The sequence below is a fragment of the Eubalaena glacialis genome, chromosome 6 (assembly GCF_028564815.1).
Source record: "Eubalaena glacialis isolate mEubGla1 chromosome 6, mEubGla1.1.hap2.+ XY, whole genome shotgun sequence".
Classification (NCBI taxonomy): Eukaryota; Metazoa; Chordata; class Mammalia; order Artiodactyla; family Balaenidae; genus Eubalaena; species Eubalaena glacialis.
The window spans coordinates 28,561,039-28,584,223 of NC_083721.1; the positions used below are offsets into that span (position 1 = coordinate 28,561,039).

At 37.9% G+C, this 23,185-nt stretch overlaps 1 protein-coding gene across 1 annotated transcript in view; it reads right to left on the minus strand.

Annotated features, from left to right (window-relative positions):
• USP25 (ubiquitin specific peptidase 25) overlaps positions 1–7,689 on the minus strand; it is a 142,589-nt gene extending 134,900 nt beyond the window's left edge. The window contains exon 1 of the mRNA XM_061194023.1: positions 7,457–7,689. Within this exon, the coding sequence (XP_061050006.1) occupies positions 7,457–7,501 (45 nt within the window). The 5' untranslated portion in view covers positions 7,502–7,689. The remainder of the gene's footprint in view (positions 1–7,456) is intronic.
• Positions 7,690–23,185: the final 15,496 nt, after the last annotated feature.

The following is a 23,185-nucleotide window of genomic DNA, read 5'->3' on the forward strand; positions in this document are numbered from 1 at the left end:
AAAGACCTGTATGCAGAAAATTATAGGACACTGATGAAAGAAATTAAAGATGATACAAATAGATGGAGAGATATACCATGTTCTTGGATTGGAAGAATCAACATTGTGAAAATGACTCTGCTACCCAAAGCAATCTACAGATTCAATGCAATCCCTATCAAACTACCACTGGCATTTTTCACAGAACTAGAACAAAAAATTTCACAATTTGTATGGAAACACAAAAGACCCCGAAGAGCCAAAGCAATCTTGAGAACGAAAAATGGAGCTGGAGGAATCAGGCTCCCTGACTTCAGACTATATTACAAAGCTACAGTAATCAAGACAGTTTGGTACTGGCACAAAAACAGAAATATAGATCAATGGAACAGGATAGAAAGCCCAGAGACAAGCCCACGCACATATGGTCACCTTATCTTTGATAAAGAAGGCAAGCAAATACAGTGGAGAAAAGACAGCCTCTTCAATAAGTGGTGCTGGGAAAATTGGACAGGTACATGTAAAAGTATGAAATTAGAACACTCCCTGACACCATACACAAAAATAAACTCAAAATGGATTAAAGACCTAAGTGTAAGACCAGACACTATCAAACTCTTAGAGGAAAACATAGGCAGAACACTCTATGACATAAATCACAGCAAGATCCTTTTTGACCCAGGTCCTAGAGAAATGGAAATAAAAACACAAATAAACAAATGGGACCTAATGAAACTTAAAAGCTTTTGCACAGCAAAGGAAACCATAAACAAGACCAAAAGACAACCCTCAGAATGGGAGAAAATATTTGCAAATGAAGCAACTGACAAAGGATTAATCTCCAAGATTTACAAGCAGCTCATGCAGCTCAATAACAAAAAAACAAACAACCCAATCCAAAAATGGGCAGAAGACCTAAATAGACATTTCTCCAAAGAAGATATACAGATGGCCAACAGACACATGAAAGAATGCTCAACATCATTAATCATTAGAGAAATGCAAATCAAAACTACAATGAGGTATCATCTCACACCAGTCAGAATGGCCATCATCAAAAAATCTAGAAACAATAAATGCTGGAGAGGGTGTGGAGAAAAGGGAACACTCTTGCACTGTTGGTGGGAATGTAAATTGATACAGCCACTATGGAGAACAGTATGGAGGTTCCTTAAAAAACTACAAATAGAACTACCATACGACCCAGCAATCCCACTACTGGGCATATACCCTGAGAAAACCATAATTCAGAAAGAGTCATGTACCAAAATATTCATTGCAGCTCTGTTTACAATAGCCAGGACATGGAAGCAACCTAGGTGTCCATCATCGGATGAATGGATAAAGAAGATGTGGCACATATATACAATGGAATATTACTCAGCCATAAAAAGAAATGAAATGGAGGTGTTTGTAATGAGGTGGATGGAGTTAGAGTCTGTCATACAGAGTGAAGTAAGTCAGAAAGAGAAAAAGAAATACAGTATGCTAACACATATATATGGAATCTAAGGAAAAAAAAAAAAGGTCATGAAGAACCTAGTGGCAAGATGAGAATAAAGACACAGACCTACTAGAGAATGGACTTGAGGATATGGGGAGGGGGAGGGGTGAGATGTGACAGGGTGAGAGAGTGTCATGGACATATATACACTACCAAATGTAAAATAGATAGCTAGTGGGAAGCAGCCGCATAGCACAGGGAGATCAGCTCGGTGCTTTGTGACCACCTAGAGGGGTGGGATAGGGAGGGTGGGAGGGAGGGAGATGCAAGAGGGAAGAGATATGGGAACATATGTATATGTATAACTCATTCACTTTGTTATAAAGCAGAAGCTAACACACCATTGTAAAGCAATTATACTTCAATAAAGATGTTTAAAAAAAAAAAAATTTTAAATATCATCATTTTAATTAGAATTCCATATTATCCCAACAAAATCAAGAATGCTATTAAGTAAAAATATGCTAAACAGTCTTATCTTATTGGGGGCACAGGGAAGGAGAGAAAACTATTAATTATTTACAGAAAAATGTGTTTAAATATATTTGTTTAGAATTAAAAGAGCAGAAAAAGCTCTTTAAATAAATGAAAGTCAGAGGGCAATAAAAAGATTAAATTTGTTATCACTATAAACGATGAAATCTTACTAAAAGACCAGCAAAAACACAAGTTTGGATTAGATCCATCAGAAATACAAAGATAATTTGATGAAATTACATTAAAAGTAGAGACGTCAATATCTCTCAGAATTTAAGACATAAAGAAAAAAACATGAAATATTCAAATGACACTATAAGTGTTCATTTAATATATAAATACAGAACTCTATAACTCTCAAAAAATACATATCCTTTTCATATGATCATTAAAACCTCATGTACTTAGTTGTAAGAAATTCTTAATAAATTTCTAAAACTATTACAAATCATATTCTCTAAACGCACTGTTTCAATTGTGTTGAAACTAAGAATCCACAATTTTAAAAATGCAACAAAAAAAGCAAAAAAAAAAATATTTTTAAACAATGAAAGAAAAAATTTTAAAGATACTAGTCAAAATTTGGAAAGCGTAACTAAAACTTGCTCTAAATAAAATGGTCAGCCTAATATAGTCCTATTCATCAAAACTTCAAAGTAACAAGTACTTAGGTTGAAAGATCAAAAATAGTTAAAAGCTACAAATTTTGAATGGTTTAACCTAATGCTACACTAAACAATTCCAAAAGTGTAGGAAAAAAACAAAAAGCTTTCTAATGCTTTTATGAGCTAACCTTAACAGCCCATATACATATAAAAGCAAACCTTGTAACCAATCTCATTTAAAAATAAAGATTCTTAATTTTTTTTAAATGTAGTATACTGAATTTGGAGGCATCACGACTGAAAGCGATTTTGCCAGAAAGCAGTACAGATTAATGGTTAACAGCAGAAGCCCCTGAGTCACGGGGCCCAGAGTTTAAATCCCACTCTTAACATATACTAACAATGAAATGTTGCTTTAGTTCTTAACTTCTCTATTACTGTTTCCTCAACTGGGGACATGAAGGTAAAAAAAAAGTCTCCACCTAAAAAAGTGGTTGGGAAGATTAAATGAAAAAAAGTTATAAAACTCTTAGCACAATTTCTTAACATAGTACATAGTAAATATTCCTTCTGTTACAATCGTTCTTATTATTGACATATAAAATATCATCAGTTGTTGCAAAAAAAAAAGACATTTGATAAAGAGTCAACATCTAAATCTGATTTCAAAGCATTTTAAAAACTTATAACTGTAAGGACATTTCATATTACAATGAAACAATACATAACAGAAACTAGTATTAACCCTAGTAGTATTCTGTAATCTTAGCTAAAACAATAAAATAGTTTATGAGTTAAGAGGTGTAAAGATTGACAAAGAGGAGGTCAGATGATAATTATTTGCAAATGATATGGCCTGCATACAAAGAATATTGAAGAATATCAACAGAATATTAGAACTAATGAAAATTCATTAAGGCAGCTGGATACAATGTTAGTATAACAAATCAAAATTAGGTGAGAAAAGAAAGGAGTAAAAAGGGAATAAGCAGCTGGATCCCTTTCTCTCTGCAAACCAAGTCTTATGCTAATACCAAGATAACCAACTATTTCATACTAAAGAATATCCATTTTATATAATGTTTAGAGTGATTTATATAATGTTAACTGTCCCTTGAAATGTTGTATTATATTTTTATAACTTTAGATAATACCTAAATTAGAAAATACTACATTATTTTAACTAAGAAATTTACCCTGAATTCAGCTTGTATTGTTTTGCAAGTTTTGTTTTAACTCTTAATTTGGTTAATCTGTGACATCCTTCCCACCTAACCCCCAGTATAACTAAGTGAAAGTTGACTGTTGATCCATAAGATTCCTTCTGCCTCCATCCTCTACTATTTCTTTTTTATCCTCCCTGTCTGGAATAAATGTATGCTTAGCTCCACTAAACACTCAGATCTTAAAAAGTTGCTCATGTCTATTCATACTAACTTTAAGGCTTTAAAAGAAGATTCAGAGGCATTTAATGACTTGCCCAAGGTCATAGAAAGGTGATTTAGATCAACCCACATCCTAGTCTTTTCACTACACGGCCTATATTCTAACAGTTGTCCACAGTTTAGAGCTTTCATCGATTCTCAATAATGTTAAATCGTGAGATTCAGTTAGGGAACTAAAATAACCCCTCCGCTTGCATTCCTTTTAGAAAATACTCACTCATTCATCAAATATTTACTGAAACCTACTACGTGCAAGGAGCTGTTCTAAGCCCTAGGGTGAAACGAAATAGGCAAACTACCTTCCCTTATGAACCTTATATTTTATTCAACTCAGGAGGATACATTTAATGAAAATAGTATCCAGCTCACTTAACTCTACAAATTAATTTGGTCCCTGGGAGGAAGGCTTCTATTTTGCTGCCCTAAAGAATCCTTATTTGGTAGTGTATATATGTCAATGCTACTCAGCAGCATAGCCCAGGAAGATCAGCTTGGTGCTTTGCGACGACCTAGAGGGGTGGGATAGGGAAGGTGGGACGGAGGCTCAAGAGGGAGGAGATATGGGAATATATGTATGCATATGGCTGATTCACTTTGTTGTACAACAGAAACTAACACAGCATTGTGAAGCAATTATACTCCAATAAAGATGTATTTTTTTAAAAAAAATCCTTATTTGGGACCTGGATCTATGAATCAAATTTCTGAGATGCAAGGATCCTACACTTAGGTAAATATCAAGCACAAAGGCTGAATACACATGTGCAAGAACAAAATTATGACAGAATTTAACTGTAGCTAATCTGCTGCCAACTCCACCTCACCTGTATCATCTTAAACCTCAAAAAAACAGCTCTCTGCAGTTAACACTTAATCTCATAACTCCCTGCCATGGCTAAACTTGAGCAATCAAGCAAAGAACACATCAGAGGAAAAGACAGCCCTTGCCTTATGTTACCGTGTGACAAGCTACTCTGTAGGTGACAAAAGACATATGAGTGTTGTGCTTTTTTTTTTTTTTTTAATCATACATCCTTCTGGAAGAAAAAAAAATCTTGAAAAATATAAAACTGTTCCAACTACCAAAATATGGCTCTTTGTATAAAGCTAATATTACACATGAGCATACAACACACAATTTTTTAAAGAAGAGCAGAAAACAGGCTAAGATTTTGGTTATGCAATATGCACTAGACACTTCTCGTTTTACTAATAATTCATAAAGTTTCTAATTTAAAAGCAAAGAGTTTCACTTTTGTTTCTTCTAAAGTAGTTCATTTCCTAGTTACTAGCTTGAAGTCTACTTCCTAGTTACTAGCATGGTGGATTTAAATCGTCAATTCATTTTAAGTGGATGGTTTAAGGTATTTGAACCTATATGAATATTTTTAAGTAGTTCTGAGTAACAAAGTAATAGTATATTAATATAGAAAGCAAACACATTACATGTTTCTTTTAAAAATAATACATAAACACCATGATGGAAGTATAAAAATAAATGCAATTGTATTGCTCTAAAAAAATGTCCACAGTATCAATGAAATGATCTGACAGACACACACTAAAAACAGCATCATAATGGTAATATTTTAGACTAACAACTACTCCCTTTGTTTAAGGAGGGGACTCAGTAAACTAGGAAACTGGACTTGGTGGCCAAGATCACTTTCAGTAATTTGATTCTTGATTCACAATTTTATGCATAAACCTCTGAATTGGGCAGATCTGCATTACCTAATTTTATGCTAAAGAAGTACTTTAGTCCAAAATCAATTTAAAAAACTCACAAATTTCTTGCCAATGTTCAAATTTAAGAGATGTGAAAAATATGAGTTATATTTCCCACTTTGAAACACATAGGCTTTAATATTCAACTTTGAAGAGAACTATAAACAGAAGCGACACCAAACCTATTAAATATTGCTTAGTATACACAGGACCACAAGATCCTTCTCTAAGTATTAACACTTTGTCACATACTCAACATCAAAAACTAAAGTTTAAGGTATTCCAAACAGAATGGAGGGGATTAGGAGATAAACTGTTCTAAACTCCCATTATTAAATCTAGAATTATTCCACTGTAAATAAACTGCAGTCTGCAATAGTCTTCTAAATTAACCAGTACAGCACACAAGAGTTCCAAAGACAACTTTCCCAAAGTGCCTAAACTAACAATGCACTATCCTTGCTTTCCAAAATTCTTGAGCATCTTCAATTACCTCAAGTACTATAATAAAATTCTAAAAATAATCTCAAAGCAAAAACTTAGCAAGCTGCTTGTACACATAGTCAGCAGGACAGCAGCCCTTATTCTAAAATCAAGCACAGGTAGGATATAACAATGTCAAAACTACAACAGGGTGGGGCATTCACTACTCTCCCAGAAAAATCAAATATACTTTTGGTAGCTGCTCTCTGTAAACGCTGGTTATCCCCATAATTCCAAGACGAGTAAAGCAATGTTTTCCTTTTGCCCAAAATGCTTTTCACACCAATGACCACCCCCCCACCCCCAAAAAATTAAGTCACAACCAACTACTTTTCAGGATATGGTGCAAGCCGTGATAGTGCACTTGAGATTCTGAAAGCAAAATCTAGAAAAAAAGTAGCATCTCTCATTACTTAACGTAAAAGATCTGAAGATTCACAAACCCAGATTTTTTCCTTAAGTGAGTGACCATTTGAATGTGTGACTGAGGCAAGAGTAAAGGGTGAACGATGGAACAAGGTCAAACTTAGGGGACAAAGGATTCCTGGAATAAACATGGCCAGAAAGGTTTCCTTAAGGGACAGTTTCTATATTCAAAAAAGAAAAAAAGAAAAGAAAAAGAAACGGAAGGAAGGAAGGGAGGAAGGGGAGGAAGGAAAGGAAGGAAGGGAAGGAAGGGAGGAAGGGAGGGAGGGAGGGAGGAAGGAAAAGGAACCAAGCAAATCCTCTGCTTTTACACTGAGTCTACCTGGTTAATGTACCTGTCCCGCCAGGCCGACTATTCAATGCCGGTGGAGACCCTTTTGCAAAATAGCAGGCCTGGAATGCTCCTACCTTGTAAATAAAAACTGGGTTCAGAAGGGATGACAACCGGCTATTCCTTTTTTTAAAAAGAGGAGGAAGATAAAGTTTAATTAAGAAGCCATATAGAGGAGTGTAGGAATGTGAGGTCGCGCTCAACCAATACCCGGCACCGTCTGTTACAGGAAAACAATCGGCAATAAGGAAGTGGACTGAAACCCGCTAACTACACCCCGCTTTCCACACGCAGCCCGGAACTGGGCGCGACGCCCCCAAAGCGGGTAGGGGCGGGGGGCAGCGAGGGGGAAGCCCGGGGCAGAGGAGGCCCGGGCGGCGGCGGGGGAGGCCGGGGAGGTCCCGGCCGAGGCGGGTGAGGGCGGCACGTCAGAAGGAGGAGCGGGGCCGGGCCGCGCCGGCTCGCGGCTTCGCCTCACCTTCTGCGCCGCGCTCTGCTGCAGCACGTTCTGCTCCACGGTCATGGCCCCCGCAGCGCCGGCGGCGATACCGGCGGCGGCGTCCGGCTCCTCGAGCCTCCGCCGGCCCTGACTGCCACGCTCCGCCGAGCTCCAGGGAGCGGCGCGGACGGCCGGGGAGGACAGCGCCCCCGCCAGCCAGGCGCGAAGGCGATGGCGGCTGGCGTGCGCGGGCACCGCGGGCTGGCGGCGAGGCGCGGACAGCGAGGGCCACGGCGGCGGCCCCACGACTCCCCGCGGCCCGCCTCAGCGCGGCTCGTCGGCCGCGGCCCGGGCCATGAGCGGGCGGCGGACGCTCGACGCGGGAGGGCGCGAGCAACCCCGGACGCGTCACGCGCGCGCTCCTTCGCTGGCGGCTCGCGGGCCACTGCGGGGAAGGGAGAGGGGACACAGGGAGCGGCCGGAATGGCGCTGTCCTCCTCCCGCCGCGACTCCTCCTCCCCTCCCCCAACCGTCGTCACCGCCCCCGCCCGGCGGCTCCTCCCCCGCCGAGCCCCGCCCGCCCGCCCGCCGGCCGCCCTAACCCTACATTATGACCCGCGGGGCGACGGGGCGGGGCGGAGCCGCCCGGAGCCCCGCCCCCCGTACCCGCGCTCCCGGGGGTGGAGCGAGAGAGCGCCACGCGGGCCGGGCCTCGGAGCCGCCCCTGCGGCAGGTTGCGCGACGCCTGCCCTTGGCTCCGCGATGCTCCAAGCCGAGGGCCGGAGGGCAGCGTTTTTCTCTGTGCCCAGAATTTGTTAGATCGCTGGCTTTCCGAACTCCTCCAAGAAAAAACATTTCCCTCCAGGCCGCATAACGTCCGAAAACCGCTTTGGGTCCCGAATCCCAGCTCCTTTCTATGTCTCTGGTCTTTCTAGGAATTTCACAAGCAGTAAACTCGCCCGAAGGGAAAAGTCAAGTGTGGTTTAAGCAAAAGGCTGTCAGAAGCCCTTATGCTGGAATGTACTTTAATCCTTAACTAATCATTACGTAAATGAATATTGATATTCTCTGCCTACTTCTTTCATTCAAACATGTGCCAGTCACTGCTAGGCTCTGGAGAAATAAGGTATATTTTCCAAAGGTTTGATATAAATGAAATACGGTCTATACAACAGACAATATTACAAAAGTATCACTGCCTAGATGACACATCACCTAATATCCCAGTTGCCAAACAATTATCTGTTAACCACCCTGCTTGAAATACTTGACTATATGTGGAATTGTAAGGAAAACCTAATATTGAGAAAGCAATCTGTAGCCTCAAAAATATCTTAAGTTTCAGGAGCTAATCTGGGGACAGGAAACAGATAGGGACGTGAGGGTGATGGTGTGGCGGGAGAGGAGGAATAATCAGTGCGTATTGTCACAAATACAATGCACACATATGCAAATCTGGATATAGTTTTTAATCTGATGGCAAGAAAAGCAAGTTTGGTACGTGATCATTGAAATAGTATCAGGTTTTATTTAATAATCATGGATTACAGTAACTCCTAAGGTTTTGTAATCAGTCTGTGCACTTTACAAGCTGTCTTTGCTCTGCACCTTAGATGTCTTCAACTGCTTTTGAGGTCTTTACCTTGAGTTTTCATGTTTATTTGCTCATTTGATTTTGACAGATTACAAATTTTATTTTACATCTCTAACAGAAGAATTTGAAAGGTTGTGAAGTGGTTGGAAACCCAGAATTTTAAGGAACAATGCAACAGTTCTGATAGAATGCACACATTTTTTATAACACTGAGACCCAAAGAGGGTGACTTGTCAACAAAAGCTTACTACAGCCCATTTTTCCTCATTTATAGATGAAAATTCTTTCCACATATCAACTCCAAGTTTGTCTGTGTTACAGATTTTTTTAAAAATCTATCCAGTTCATGACATTTGAATTTAAGAAAGTTAAATTTAACATAAAAATCTGGTACTGTGGTTTTATAAGGATATTGCCAGACACTAAAGTTTAGTTTCTAGAATTTGGCAATAAATGTTCCTCTGAGTTAGATTTTATTTTTTATTTTTTATTTTTTTATTTTTATTTTTAGTTTTTTTAACATCTTTATTGGAGTATAATTGCTTTACAATGGTGTGTTAGTTTCTGCTTTATAACAAAGTGAATCAGCTATACATATACATATAACCCCATATTTCTTCCCTCTTGCGTCTCCCTCCCTCCCACCCTCCCTATCCCACCCCTGAGTTAGATTTTAGTTCCACAAAAAAATTATCTTACCAGTGCTTACTATATTCTTACCAAATAAAGCTCTTTATAGGGTAGTTTGTACCTGCCCACTTTGATCATTCCCTGATCACTTTTGATGGTTTCCTATTTAATTTTTTTTAAATCTTAATTGTGGTTCTGTAGAACTTTGAGAAGTAAATTTCATGTTTCCTTATACGTAATTTTTTTCCAGAAAGCGTACAATCGGAATGAATAGAGGATAAAAATGTGAGAATTTGAGATAAATTTGAACATAAGACCCATTGCCAGATATCTTAAATCATTTTAAAAATGTGCCCCAATATCAGTTTTGCTGTTCATGTGTCAGCCTTAATATGGATGGTTGTTGGAATTATATATCCTCATTATATTATTTAATAATTCCTAAATTATTGCATTGCTCTGGATTGTTGACACTTAGGTAAGCAAGTAAGGTGATAAATTTCATATAAAAGTTAATGTTTAGTTTTTTTAATTTATTTTTATTGAAGTATAGTTGATTTACAATGTTGTGTTCCTTTCTGCTGTACAGCAAAGTGACTCAGTTATGCACATATATACATTCTTTTTTAAACTCTTTTCCATTATGGCTTATCCCAAGATATTGAATATAGTTCCCTGCGCTATACAGTAGGATCTTGTTGCTTAGTCATTCTATATGTAATCGTTTGCATCTACTAACCCCAAACTCCCAGTCCATCCCTCCCCCATCCCCACTCCCCCTTGGCAACCACAAGTCTGTTCTCTATGTCTGTCTGTTTCTGTTTCATAGATAGGTTCATTTGTGCCATATTTTAGATTCCACACATAAGTGATATCATGTGGTATTTGTCTTTCTCTTTCTGATTTACTTCACTTAGTATGATAATCTGTAGTTGCATCCATGTTGCTGCAAATGGCATTATTTCATTCTTTTTCATGGCTGAGTAGTACTCCATTGTATATATGTACCACACTTTCTTTATCCATTCATCTGTCGATGGATATTTAGGTTGTTTAAATGTTTAGTTTTTAACACAAAGTCTATTTTTCTATTGTGGATCAAAATGATGTTTCTAACAATATTTAATATTATATCTTATATATGAACCAAGGACATTGGTATTATTCTATCCTGACTCTTTATTTCTTTTCATTTAGAAAGGGTTTGAAAATCTGTTTCTGGACACCCGAAGTCTAATATGTTGCCAAAGCACATCTGTAAGATATGAACAAGTGAGAAACACTCAGTTCACAGGGTAGATTTGAACAATTGCCACAACAGAAGAGTGTTTTTTAAATCTACTTTGAAGAGGATTGGAATTATTTTTCTTCTTAAGGTGTATTGACATTCTGGGACAATTTTGTTTCCACCAATAAGGGAACCATAAGCAATCATTCAAAGAGGAGGTTTCTATGATGTCACAATAGCACCACTCAGCAATAGAGTGTTCAGAGATTGGAACCTGTAAGAGTACTTCCTGACTAATACATGCACAATAAAATGCATATTGAATTAAATGGGCAGCCATGAAGGAGAGAAAAACAAGTTTATTTATGCTTTTACAGTGTGTGTCTAACTCTAACTTCTCATTCCAATTGGACAGCTTTGTGGTCCTGGCAGCCATATTGTTTTATAAATATATCATTATTAGTATCTCCAGCTATCAATAATGCCTCCCACACTGAGAGTCTCCAGATGTTGCTTCTTTGGTCAGTGTATTAGTTTGCTAGGGCAGCCATGACAAAATACCATGGACTGAGTGGCTTAAACAACAGAAATTTATTTTTTCACAGTTCTGGAGGCTGGAAGTCAAAGATCAAGGTACCAGCAAGGTTGGTTTCTCCTGCTGCCTCTTTCCTGGGCTTGCAGACGCTGCCTCTGCATATTTGGTTGACCCTCTGTATACACACTCCCCTGGTGTCTCTTCCTCTTTTTATAAGGACCAATCATATTGGATTAGGGCCCCACTCTAACAGCCTCATTTTAACTTAATCCCTCCTTAAAGGTCTTATCTCCAAATATGTTATATTCTGAGGTACTAGGGGTTGGGACTTCAAACTATGAACTTTAAGGGAACACAGTTCAGCTCATAGCAGTTATATTTAGCCTACTTTACTTATAGTCCTATACTTCATGCCTATGTGCCATCAAATATCCTTTTTTCCTGCCCCATCCCATAACCTCTTAGATTGGCAAGAGATGCATTAACACATTAAAAGATAGTATCTCCACATTTTCTGCCAATATTGACACTTCCAATTAGAATAGTTTTGAAAAACTGAAAACAGATTCTAGTTGAATGTGAACTATATCTTTGCAAGGTCTACGTGGAGAAAAAGCTATACTTCATCAACTGAAAGCCAGCACAATAAAGTGGAGATTTCTTGCATGAATCACTTGTTCTTCTTACCTTGAACATGCTCAAAGGCATACTCTGACACTGAAAATGGTTTAGAATCCCAGACCCTTTCTCATTTCTTACCTCTCTTCCCCTGCTATAGTGGTAGGCAAACATTTCCCTGAAATTATCCTATGACATATATGGGCAGAAAAAAACACATCAGAAAGAGACTAATGTCACTTTTCAAAACCTCTATCTCCCTTATTCAGGGCATATGCTTACCACGTATGTCCAAATTCCAAAGAGCAACTGAAAGACTGATAGCTCGGTAATCTTGGCCAACTTACTTAAGCCTTCTGCATATTCCTTGCCTATTTGCTATCAGGAACGTTCCTTGCCCTTCTATTGCTCTGCTCTGAATCACGGAAAGAACTACACATGCATATCCCACGCTCTCAGCTCAGCTGGCTTCAGAATGGATTGGCCAATGAAAGGGAAAGGTGGGGTATTAGAATGTGAGAGAAAGGGAGAAGCCAGGCCATTCTGCTTTCTCCTTCTCCCTCTCCCCTTGCAGGCATCTCTTTGAGCTATGTCTCTTCTGTGGTTCCACTTTTCACCAGATGGCCTACCCTGGTTCAAGGTCCTCCTGGTGAAGCAAGTCCCTGAGCTCTGGAAATCTTACCTCCTTCCATCATCTCTCCAAATTAAGAGTCATAATAATTTCTTGCTGTTGCTAAACTCTGATTTAACTCACTGTCCCTCTTTGGTGTACTCCTCCCTTACCTGTGTAACCAGTCCTTTGAATTATCCCTTGATTTAAATATTTAGAGAGTATTGTGTTTTTCTGACACGACCTTTACTGTCATATGTTCTCTGGGTCTCTGTAATCTATAAAATGAGAATAATAATATAGGGTTATTTTGATGATTACATGATTAAATACATGTAAAATATTTAGAACACCAAAAGGCACAAAGTAAGTACATAATAAATGTAAGTTCTTGCTATGATTATTATTAGGGATTCCACATGATCTATAAATTGAGAAGTTAAAACCATTAGATGAACACCAAGAAGAATTATTCAGCTGGGTTTGAATATTCTGAGTCTAGGAAAACAAGACGAGTAACAGAGTTAAGTGAGATCAGTTTACAAAATCTGACAGTCTAAGAAGGGACTGTTCTACTGACATTTCTGTAGTAGTTTCATATATCATATAATGTACAAAAGAACTCGTTTAGTTATTCCTGGGCAACTACTTTACCACTAATTTCAGACCCCTGATGATCATTTGTGTTCTCTCTTAGATAGTAAAAAAGACACAAAGTTCAGATATAAGTGTCTTTAATTTTTAAAAATACATACTAGAGATATGGCAAATCAGAAATTTATTTTTGGACAAACAAAGCTATTAGCAAGTAGAAACAGAACAAAAGGAAAAAAACCTTAAATATTAGGCAGAAGTGCTACTCATTTTTGGATTCTGCACAACAATGTTTATACTAAATAGGTGCTCAATAAGTGTAATTAAAATTAATTTATAAACAAAAATAAAACCAAATTTAGGGCTTCCCTCATGGTGCAGTGGTTAAGAATCCACCTGCCAGTGCAGGGGACACGGGTTCGAGCCCTGGTCCAGGAAGATCCCACATGCTGCGGAGCAACTAAGCCCATGCACCGCAACTACTGAGCCTGCGCTCTAGAGCCCACGAGCCACAACTACTGAGCCTGTGTACCACAACTACTGAAGCTCATGTGCCTAGAGTGGTGCTCTGCAACAAGAGAAGCCACTGCAATGAGAAGCCCGCGCACCGCAACGAAGAGTAGCCCCCGCTCACTGCAACTAGAGAAAACCCGTGTGCAACGACAAAGACCCAACGCAGCCAAAAATAAAATAAATAAAAAAAAATAAATTTTAAAAGTAAATAAATGAATAAAACCAAATTTTAAAAATCCCCTTTCCTACTTTCTAGGCTTTCAGAAACTGGTTTTAGTATATTTAGAATACCTACTACCATCTTATAAAATGAGATGTGTACACAATAATCTACTATTTTCTCAGTCTAGTAGTTTGGTCTGTTTTTCATTAAGAACAATGCATGGAATTTTTTTATGTGAAGGTTAGTTAAATTGTTCTGTTCAAATCTACCATAGCTTTAGTTTGGGCTATCATAAACACCCGCAATTGTGTGGCAATATTAACTGAGAATAAATCTTGTATAAGTGAAAATAGGATAGCATATTTTAAAGTTAGATCCTATTGGTTTCAATTTCAGAACATTCCCTCTAAGACTGGCCTTACTGTCAGGTGAGTTAGGTTGACTATTCTAGGCCTTCTATTTTGCACAGGGTACGAGAAACAGCCTATGATACATTACAGCCAGCTACTATTTTCCATACACTTACTGTGGGCCAGGACCTATGCTAAGCACTTCACAATTCGAGCAATTTAATCTTTACCACAACCCCATGAAGTTGGAATTATTACACTCTTTTCACAGAGGAAGAAGTTGTGGCTTATCGTTTAAGTAAATTATCCAAGGACACACAACCAAAACATATTAAACTGGATTGAATTCAGGTAGAATGTCTGTCTGACTTCAAAGCTTTGGCATTTAAACCCTCTACACTGTAGACCAGCCATTTTTCAAGTGTGGTTAATGGATCCTGGAGGTCCTCAAAACCCTTTCAGGGGGTTTGCAAGATGCTCCTTTTTCCAACTATATATCTGTGTGAGACCAGATTTTCCTCTTATACTTCAACCCAAACAATATATGGTAACAGATAGAATGTAGAAGCAAATTAGAGATTTCTGTTGTCTTCTGTTAAACCAGATATCAGAGATTTGCAAAAATGTAAGACAATGTCATTCTTCTCGCTCATCTTTTTTGTTTTGGAAAAGGTGGTCACTTTTCATAAAAGTAATATTTATATTAAAATGTAATGCATTTCTTGTTTTTAAATGAAATAATAAATACATATTTTTGAAATTTCTCAGCTGTAACTTCCAATATGAAGGGTATACAGCCTACAGACTTAAAATCTCATTAGGGTCCTCACTAATTTTTCAGTGTATAAAGCAGTCCTAGAAAAAATGCAGTCCATTTCAAAAATGTTGAAACCCACTGCTGTAGACTTCCATTGTCATCAGGCATTTTGCAAGAACTAGAAATAAAACTGATCTGACAATTCTTTATGTCTCTCAGGTATCATGTATCACTATGGTGATCCTTTGAGAAACTGAGGTAGAAATAAATTGAACCAAAATTTCTTGCTTACTTAAGTACCATTCAAAAGCTAGTTTAGCTCTAGATTTAAAAATTATCATGTAGAAAAGTAGATCCCTAGAAATATGTGAATGAAAAAATAAAGCAGAGTAGGTGACTTTACTTTCTCTGTTGTTGAAAGGATCAAAGAAGACTTACTTCAAAGTACTCTGAAAATGGTAGAGGACAATTCAAATGTATGATACTGTTATAAATTATTATAATATTGTGGTAGTATGAAATTATGGAAATTAGGAATTGGTTTTGAGAGCTAGCTATAGTGCTATTTAATAAATATAATTTTATTGCACTAGCTAATATAATATGTAGCTATATTATACATGTTATAACTAACAGAACATAATAAGTATTATAACTTTATATTTAAGTGCTTTACCATATATTAATCACTTGAATATATGGTGTCTCATTTGACCCTCACTAACTATGCTATGGGACAAGGCAGGACATACTCTATATCCATTCTACAAATATGGAAGCCTAGTCTCAGGGTGGTCGAGTGACTTGCCAACAGTACACAGCAAGTGTATGGTCATGTTAAACCTTGTACCTAGCATAATACCTCAGCAAATATTTATTAAATAAAAAAATAAAGAAATCAGATCAGACTCTTAGTCCAGTGTATTAGCTCTGGTGTATGCTGATTTCAGAAGATAATATATTTTGCAACACTGCCTCATTTGCCAACATTATCCAAAATGAATTCAAAAAGGTACATTGTGGTATTGACTTACCACTCACTTATGCAGATCTTTGTCAGGAGAGCAATAACAGATGAAGAAGAAATGCATTCTTATATTAAGGGCTTATACTCTGTCCTCAAATTTATTTTTTTCTATCTTCAAAGAGTAGATGATGCAATGCTAACTCTTTTTCACATGGCATGTTAGGATTAACTTCCAAAAAACAGAAACACACACACACACACACACACACACACACACACACATGAATTTCACTGGAATTCCAAAAATATGATAATTTTGCCAAATAAATGGAAGTTTATTATATCTTGTTTATGACCAGTCCACTTAAGACAAACCAATGATCCCACCCTATTGACTCTTGAATTTCAGTACCATGGACAAAGACGGAAGGAAAACAAACTCAACCCCCAAAAGCCTACAGCCTTCTGGGGAGTCAGCTACAGAAACAATGTCATAGTGTACCAGGTAATGAGGAAACCAGGAATAAGGAGCACCTAACTCTTCCTAAAGAAGATAGTATTTGCTCTGACACAGTTCACAATCTGGTAGGAGAATCAAGAATATAAACAACAAAATAAGAGATGTTAATAAGCAAATTTATTTACAAATTACTGGAAGTCAAAGGAAGGAAAAATGGACTTAGTCTAAGAAAATAAAGCAAGGTTTCACAGAGAGCGTGACATTTGATATAGGCCTTGGTGGAGAAAGAATGAAGTAGAAGTAATTGACAGCACAGGTCTCGTGTCCCAGCCTACTGAATAAAGGTACTAAAAACTTGAACTTTCCTTTACTTTAGGTTCACAGAAACTTGAAGTAAATGATCATGAACCTATTGTATTTGTTTTGAACCAATTACCTGGAGGAGATGGGCAGGAAGCCCTGTAGCCAGAATCTCTATAACAGTTAGTTGGTGAGTAGGAGGCACTGGGTGAAAAAAAACACCCTTCAGTATGGCAATCACATTTTTTGAACGTTGCAGAATCCTCATTCACTTAAATGGAATTATCCACAGCTGTGCATATGAATGGCAATTTCTGGGAAGACAAGAAGTCTCCAGAACCACTTGGGTTTATCTCCTTCTTTATGTAACTATTGCCAAAAGTGGCTGTACACTTGGCCATTAAATAATCTTACTCTAATGTTCCAGATTTCTCTGCCCTTGTTTCAAGTCTTTCTGGAAACTCTTATCTGTTTTCTTTCAACAATTCCATCAAACTAAGACTATTTTAAGAAAACACCAACATTTTGTACTGGATGTATCAGGGGTTGTGTTTTTGGGTGGAGGCAGCCCACTATCTGAACCCCATGTTTGGACAAATGGCCATTGTATCTTGGTGAGAGGTAGGGTTCCACCTACTGCCACAGAAACCAAAATGCCAGATACTTGCTCTCTCAGATCCATAGAATACTCTGCCAATCAGATGCTTCCCCAGTCCACTGAATCTTTAGCTAGTGAGGCAAAAAAAGAGACAATTGAGAATTATTTCTGGTGGTGGGAGTGGGGGTCAAATGGGAGGATGGTGGTGATGAGGGCTTCGTGAGTGATGTCCAGCGTCAAGCCAAGAATGTAGCAACACGCTGCACTGACAGCATGAAGGTCATCACTTTAGCTTGGGTTCTAACTTTCCATCTTCCCCTGGTTCCAACCTATTTTTCCAATCCAAATTCTCTATCCTTCTTTTTATCCTGTCAACTGCCGGGTAGGTTTCCAACACTTTTTTCTTAAAGGCAGAATTGATTTCTGTCACTTTAGCAATGAACCCTGACTGACACAGTTTTTCCTAAGTAACAGAATGTATAGCATAATTGTATCTTGTAGTATTTCTAATTGGACAATTTTTATGGGAAATCCATTTTAAGAATGTCCTAATAATTGTTAAGTGACAGCTGATTACATGCCAATGGAAAAATGTCTTTATGATTGAATATGAAGAAAGATATCAATACATTAATTTGAGTAGCTCACAAGGACACCCAAACCCAAGGAGATAAACTTTCACTATACTTGGCAATGGTAATGCTTGCTAATTATAACCAGAAATGGCTGGTTATTGGATATAACCATTTCTCCAGTTGGGAACAGTCAGAGGAAGGAATAAAACTAGGAGATGGGAAGGGCAGTTTCTTAACAGAAAGACTGAACTGAAAAAGAACCAGAGTACAACAAAAAGGAATTCATCCATTAATTTATTCGTTCAAAGAACATTCAAGGAATGTTTACGCACTAAGTGAAGAGAGACACAAAGAGAACCAAAGAGGAGTCCAGCTCTCACGAAGTGTATGAGAATACAGACATGTAAAAACTTATTATAATGGTACAAGGCTACCAGAGTTACCTGTAATATTCCATAGGCTTGCATATTAGTTTTCTATGCTGCATAATAAATTACCACAAACTCAGAGGCTGAAAATAACTCACTTTTATTATCTCATATTTTCCACGAGTGAGAAGTTCAGGCCCAGTTTATCTGGGCCCAGCTTACCCTCTGCTCCGGGTCTCACCCAGCTGCAATCAAGGAAGCACCAGGACTTGGATCTCATCTGGGCCTCTTCCAAGCTTATGAGGCTGTTGGCACAATACCTTTCCTTGCAGTTGTAGAAGTCATAGCAGTTTTCTTCTTCAAGGGCAGCAGGAGAGAGTCTCTAATCCTCTTAGGTCAGATGCACCCTGAAGATCTCCCCTTTGATTAACTTAAAGTCAACTGATTAGAGACTTTATTGTATCTGCAAAATCCCTTCACATTTTCCACTTAACATAATCTCAGGAGTGATATCCCAAAACATTAGCCATATTCTATTGGTTAGAAGTAAGCCCCAGGTCCCACCGACACTCAGGGAGAGGAGATTATAAGAGGCATTTTCAGTTCTACTCAACAAAGCTTCCTTCTGTACATTCTCGTTCAGGGATTATAATCTGAAGAAGAGATAGACAAGGACATACCTTCTAACCAACTTGCATTGACAAGTATTCAGGTTAGCAGTGACTCACCAACACTTCACCTCTTTTATTTTTTTTTTTAATTTTTACTTTATATTGGAGCATAGTTGATTAACAATGTTGTGTTAGTTTTAGATGTACAGCAAAGCAATTCAGTTATACATGTTCATGTATCTATTCTTTTTCAAATTCTTTTCCCATTTAGGTTATTACAGAATAATGAGCAGCGTGCATCTCTTTTAGAGATATTTATCCTCTTTCCCAAGCCCTTACATTTCTCTATATCCATACACATGTTGTTTCCAGAGATAGGTTCTTCTCATAATTTAGAGAGAAGATTGAGCCCAACCTCAATTTAACTAACATTAATGAACTTCCACATGTATGAGGTGAGGAATGGAGTGACCTTCTAATTCCCTCATGCAGTCCTCATTCTCATCAATGGTATGACCAGACAACATCTGGCTAATACCAGAAGGAGAAGGGAGGGTCCTGGTCCCCTTAATTAGAGCTATAAATTTGCTGTGATTTTTTTTAAATACATCTTTATTGGAGTATAATTGCTTCACAATGCTGTGTTAGTTTCTGTTGTACAACAAAGTGAATCAGCCATATGCATACGTATGTCCCCATATCCCCTCCCTCTTGAGCCTCCCTCCCACCCTCCCTATTCCACCCCTCTAGGTCATCGTAAAGCACCGAGCTGATCTCCCTGTGCTATGTGGCTGCTTCCCACTGGCTATCTATTATACGTTTGGTAGTGCATATATGTCCATGCCACTCTCTCACTTTGCCCCAGCTTTCCCCTCCCCCTGCCATGTCCTCAGGTCCATTCTCTATATCTACGTCTTTATTCCTAAAACCATTCATCCAAACCAGTCTAGAAAAGGCCCAGTTGATTGTTTCTATTTCTCTCCCATGTGAGAGGATGAGGGTGGCCGCTGCCCCATCTTCAGACACCATGTGCTACTTCCTCTCGGGCAGTGCAATATGCCATTGTGGGGGACGGTGGACCTTTGAAGCTTCTTTCTGGGCATCTTGGATCATCCTGCATGAGGACCATCTTCCTACCCTCCAAAGGGGTTAATCAATGAAAAAAGGTAATACTAAGGGTACATGACAATAATGGATCCTGGGAAGTTTTGAAGAATACCCCCCAAAGTACTAATCAGTAGTCTGAAGTTGCCTGGAGGCTGGAAGGGGTCTGACTTTCAGTACTGTGTCCAAAAGAAGAATATGGGGAAACAACAGATCCTTGTCGTGGATGCCCTTCATAACCTGAACAAGCACATCCTGCTGGGGACATACCAATAGAAGAAATGACAAAGAACCATGGGACTGCCCACATCTATCACCCTAGAGATTGAGAACCTCTCTGTAAGGTAATGTGACTTCTGTATCTGGTAACCTCACAACCCCAAGGCCTACAGTCTTAGCTTTGGACTTCACTGATAGCTTTTGCAGATGTCTAGGGCTCAATTAATTCATTATTATGGCCTTAAAAAAATAAGAGTTAGTGAGAATATCATGTTGTTGGCACTTACTGACATATGACCTTGACAAATCAATAATGTTAAAGACCTCATAATTCTGCTATGTTAAATTTATTTCCAAAACCCTTCCTCATTATAATGTAAGGTGATAGAAGAGTGACAGTTATACTCCTGCCCTTCTCTGCTCAACAGGAAGCATAAGATTCCCCCACTCCCAACTCATATCCTCTTCTGGTTAGGGGAATAAAAGTTAATACTCTCATGTGAGCTTCTCTTAAGGCAGTAAGTACCAAATGAGAGTTATAGCTTATACAAATTCAGAGAGCTCAGCCAGACCTCAGAGATTCTGATTCAGGAGAGCTGGGTACCCAGCATCTGTGTAGATTTTTAATTGATAATACATGCATATAACCAAATTTTACATTTCAAAAGGATACACAGATAAAAATATTTATTTCATCCAATCCCCTTGTTTTCTTCTGTGGGGACAATTGTTCTTACAGTTTTTTTTCCCTGTACTTTGTGCATACACAAAACCAGAGAAAAAAGCAGTACATACACTTGATTCTTTACCTTGTTTTTTTTTTTTTTTTAATTAATTAATTAATTAATTAATTTTTATTTATGGCTGTGTTGGGTCTTCGTTTCTGTGCGAGGGCTTTCTCTAGTTGTGGCGAGCGGGGGCCACTCTTCATCGCGGTGCGCGGGCCTCTCACTATCGCGGCCTCTCTTGTTGCGGAGCACAGGCTCCAGACGCGCAGGCTCAGTAATTGTGGCTCACGGGCCCAGCTGCTCCGCGGCACGTGGGATCTTCCCAGACCAGGGCTCGAACCCGTGTCCCCTGCATTAGCAGGCAGATTCTCAACCACTGCGCCACCAGGGAAGCCCCTTTACCTTGTTTTTTTTTCATTTAATAATATATATATAGCAGATTATTTTATGTCCTTAAAAAACACATACTCTGAAAGCATTTCAACAGACTGAAGACACTGATAAAAATCTTCAATGACCATTAGGCTCTTCTCATAGTCTGTAGGGGGCAGTTCTGTGCTAGAACCACACAGATCAAAAGATTCCTTCTAATCCTAATCCACTTTCTCTTTATTCTTATCTACCAACCCAAATTTACCTGCCAGTCGAAGTTTGCAGTTCTTTTTTGTCATTTAAAATATAGAGCTTTTACGGGACTGGCTAGTACACTGGGACCTTTGTTCTAAAGGACATAGGACATAATTATCCCTCATAAAATTCTAGCCGTTTTATTACTCTACTTTTGATATTTGTCATGAAGATAGTTAACAGAATTGCAAAGTATTTTGTTTGTAAATATTTATACTCTAGAGACCCTAAATTGTATGCTTAAGGGCAATATGGTAATCTGTTATCAAAGATAAGCAAAAGAAAAGTAAAAGCAGACATACTAATGGCTAAGAATTAGGATCTGAAAAGAATTTTCTTTCCTCTTACACCATGGATCAAACTGAAGAATATTATACTAAGTGATTTAAACCAGGAACAGAATGACAAATACTGCTTGATACCACATATGTGAAGGATCTAAAAATGTCAAACTCATAAAAGCAAAAGATAGAATGGTGGTTGCTAGGGGCTGGGATGGGGCAGGGGAAATGAGAAGGTATTAGTCAAACGGTACAAAGTTTTGGTTATGCAAGAAAAATACATCTTAGAAATCTACTGTACAACATAGTGCCTATAGTTAATAATATTGTACACATTAAAAATTGCTAAGAGGGTAAATCTCTTGTTAAATAATTATTATTGGATAATAATAATAGTAAATAGATAGGAGGAAAAAAAAGAAAAGAATTTTGCTTTCCTCTTAAAACTTTCATTTTGTTCAAAAGCATATACTAAACAAAAGTTTAAGAAGAGTCATTTTAATCCTCCAACTAGCTTTATTGCTTATTCAACTTGGCCCAAAATTAATCTGGAAATTACTTTACATTGAATAGACTGAAAGTGATTACACATACATACACACACACACACACACTCACACACATACACAATCACACATCAGAAAGCCTCATATCTGAGAATTACCAACTTAAGGTAATTGGGAACAGTAAAGTAGTTTCCATTCTACTGTGGTTAGAATTTACCCAGCACAAGTACTTGCTGTTTAAATATTTATTAACATGTTTAAATATTAAATAGAAAACCTCTCAGATACTAGACATGCACTAAAACAAATTGGAATTGGCTTTGAGTTTCAACATTGATATTCTCTTTGGGAACAACTGACAAAAAGAAAACTTAATGACAAAAAATTGTACTCAGGGATGTCCTCAAAGCCAAAAATTATGTTTATATTCTGTTTATTAATAACTAAAAATCTAGGGAAATTTATATATTCTTATTCCTCAATTCAGCTAAATGAAAACCTAAGATACTTCCTTATTCTTGGACTAAGTTGTTGAGGAATGCAAGTAATATGTACACAGTTGGGAATTATTGTCTTCTCTTTTTTGGAGATAAAAAGATTCTTCAGATTTTGGTGGTTTTTTTTTTTTTTGGTATTTGTTTTTTTCCGAACATAAAGTTGGCATTTGAAAAGAGTATATTCTGCCTATATAACAGGATTTACTGAATTTAGAAGGTTAAGTAGTTGCCTTTCATATTTTGGATAAAATATCATACTAATAGTTGCTCATTTTTCACACCTTAATGTGTTTTTTTCCTAATTCTATTCTTAAGGTGATAAACAGCTTTTTTTC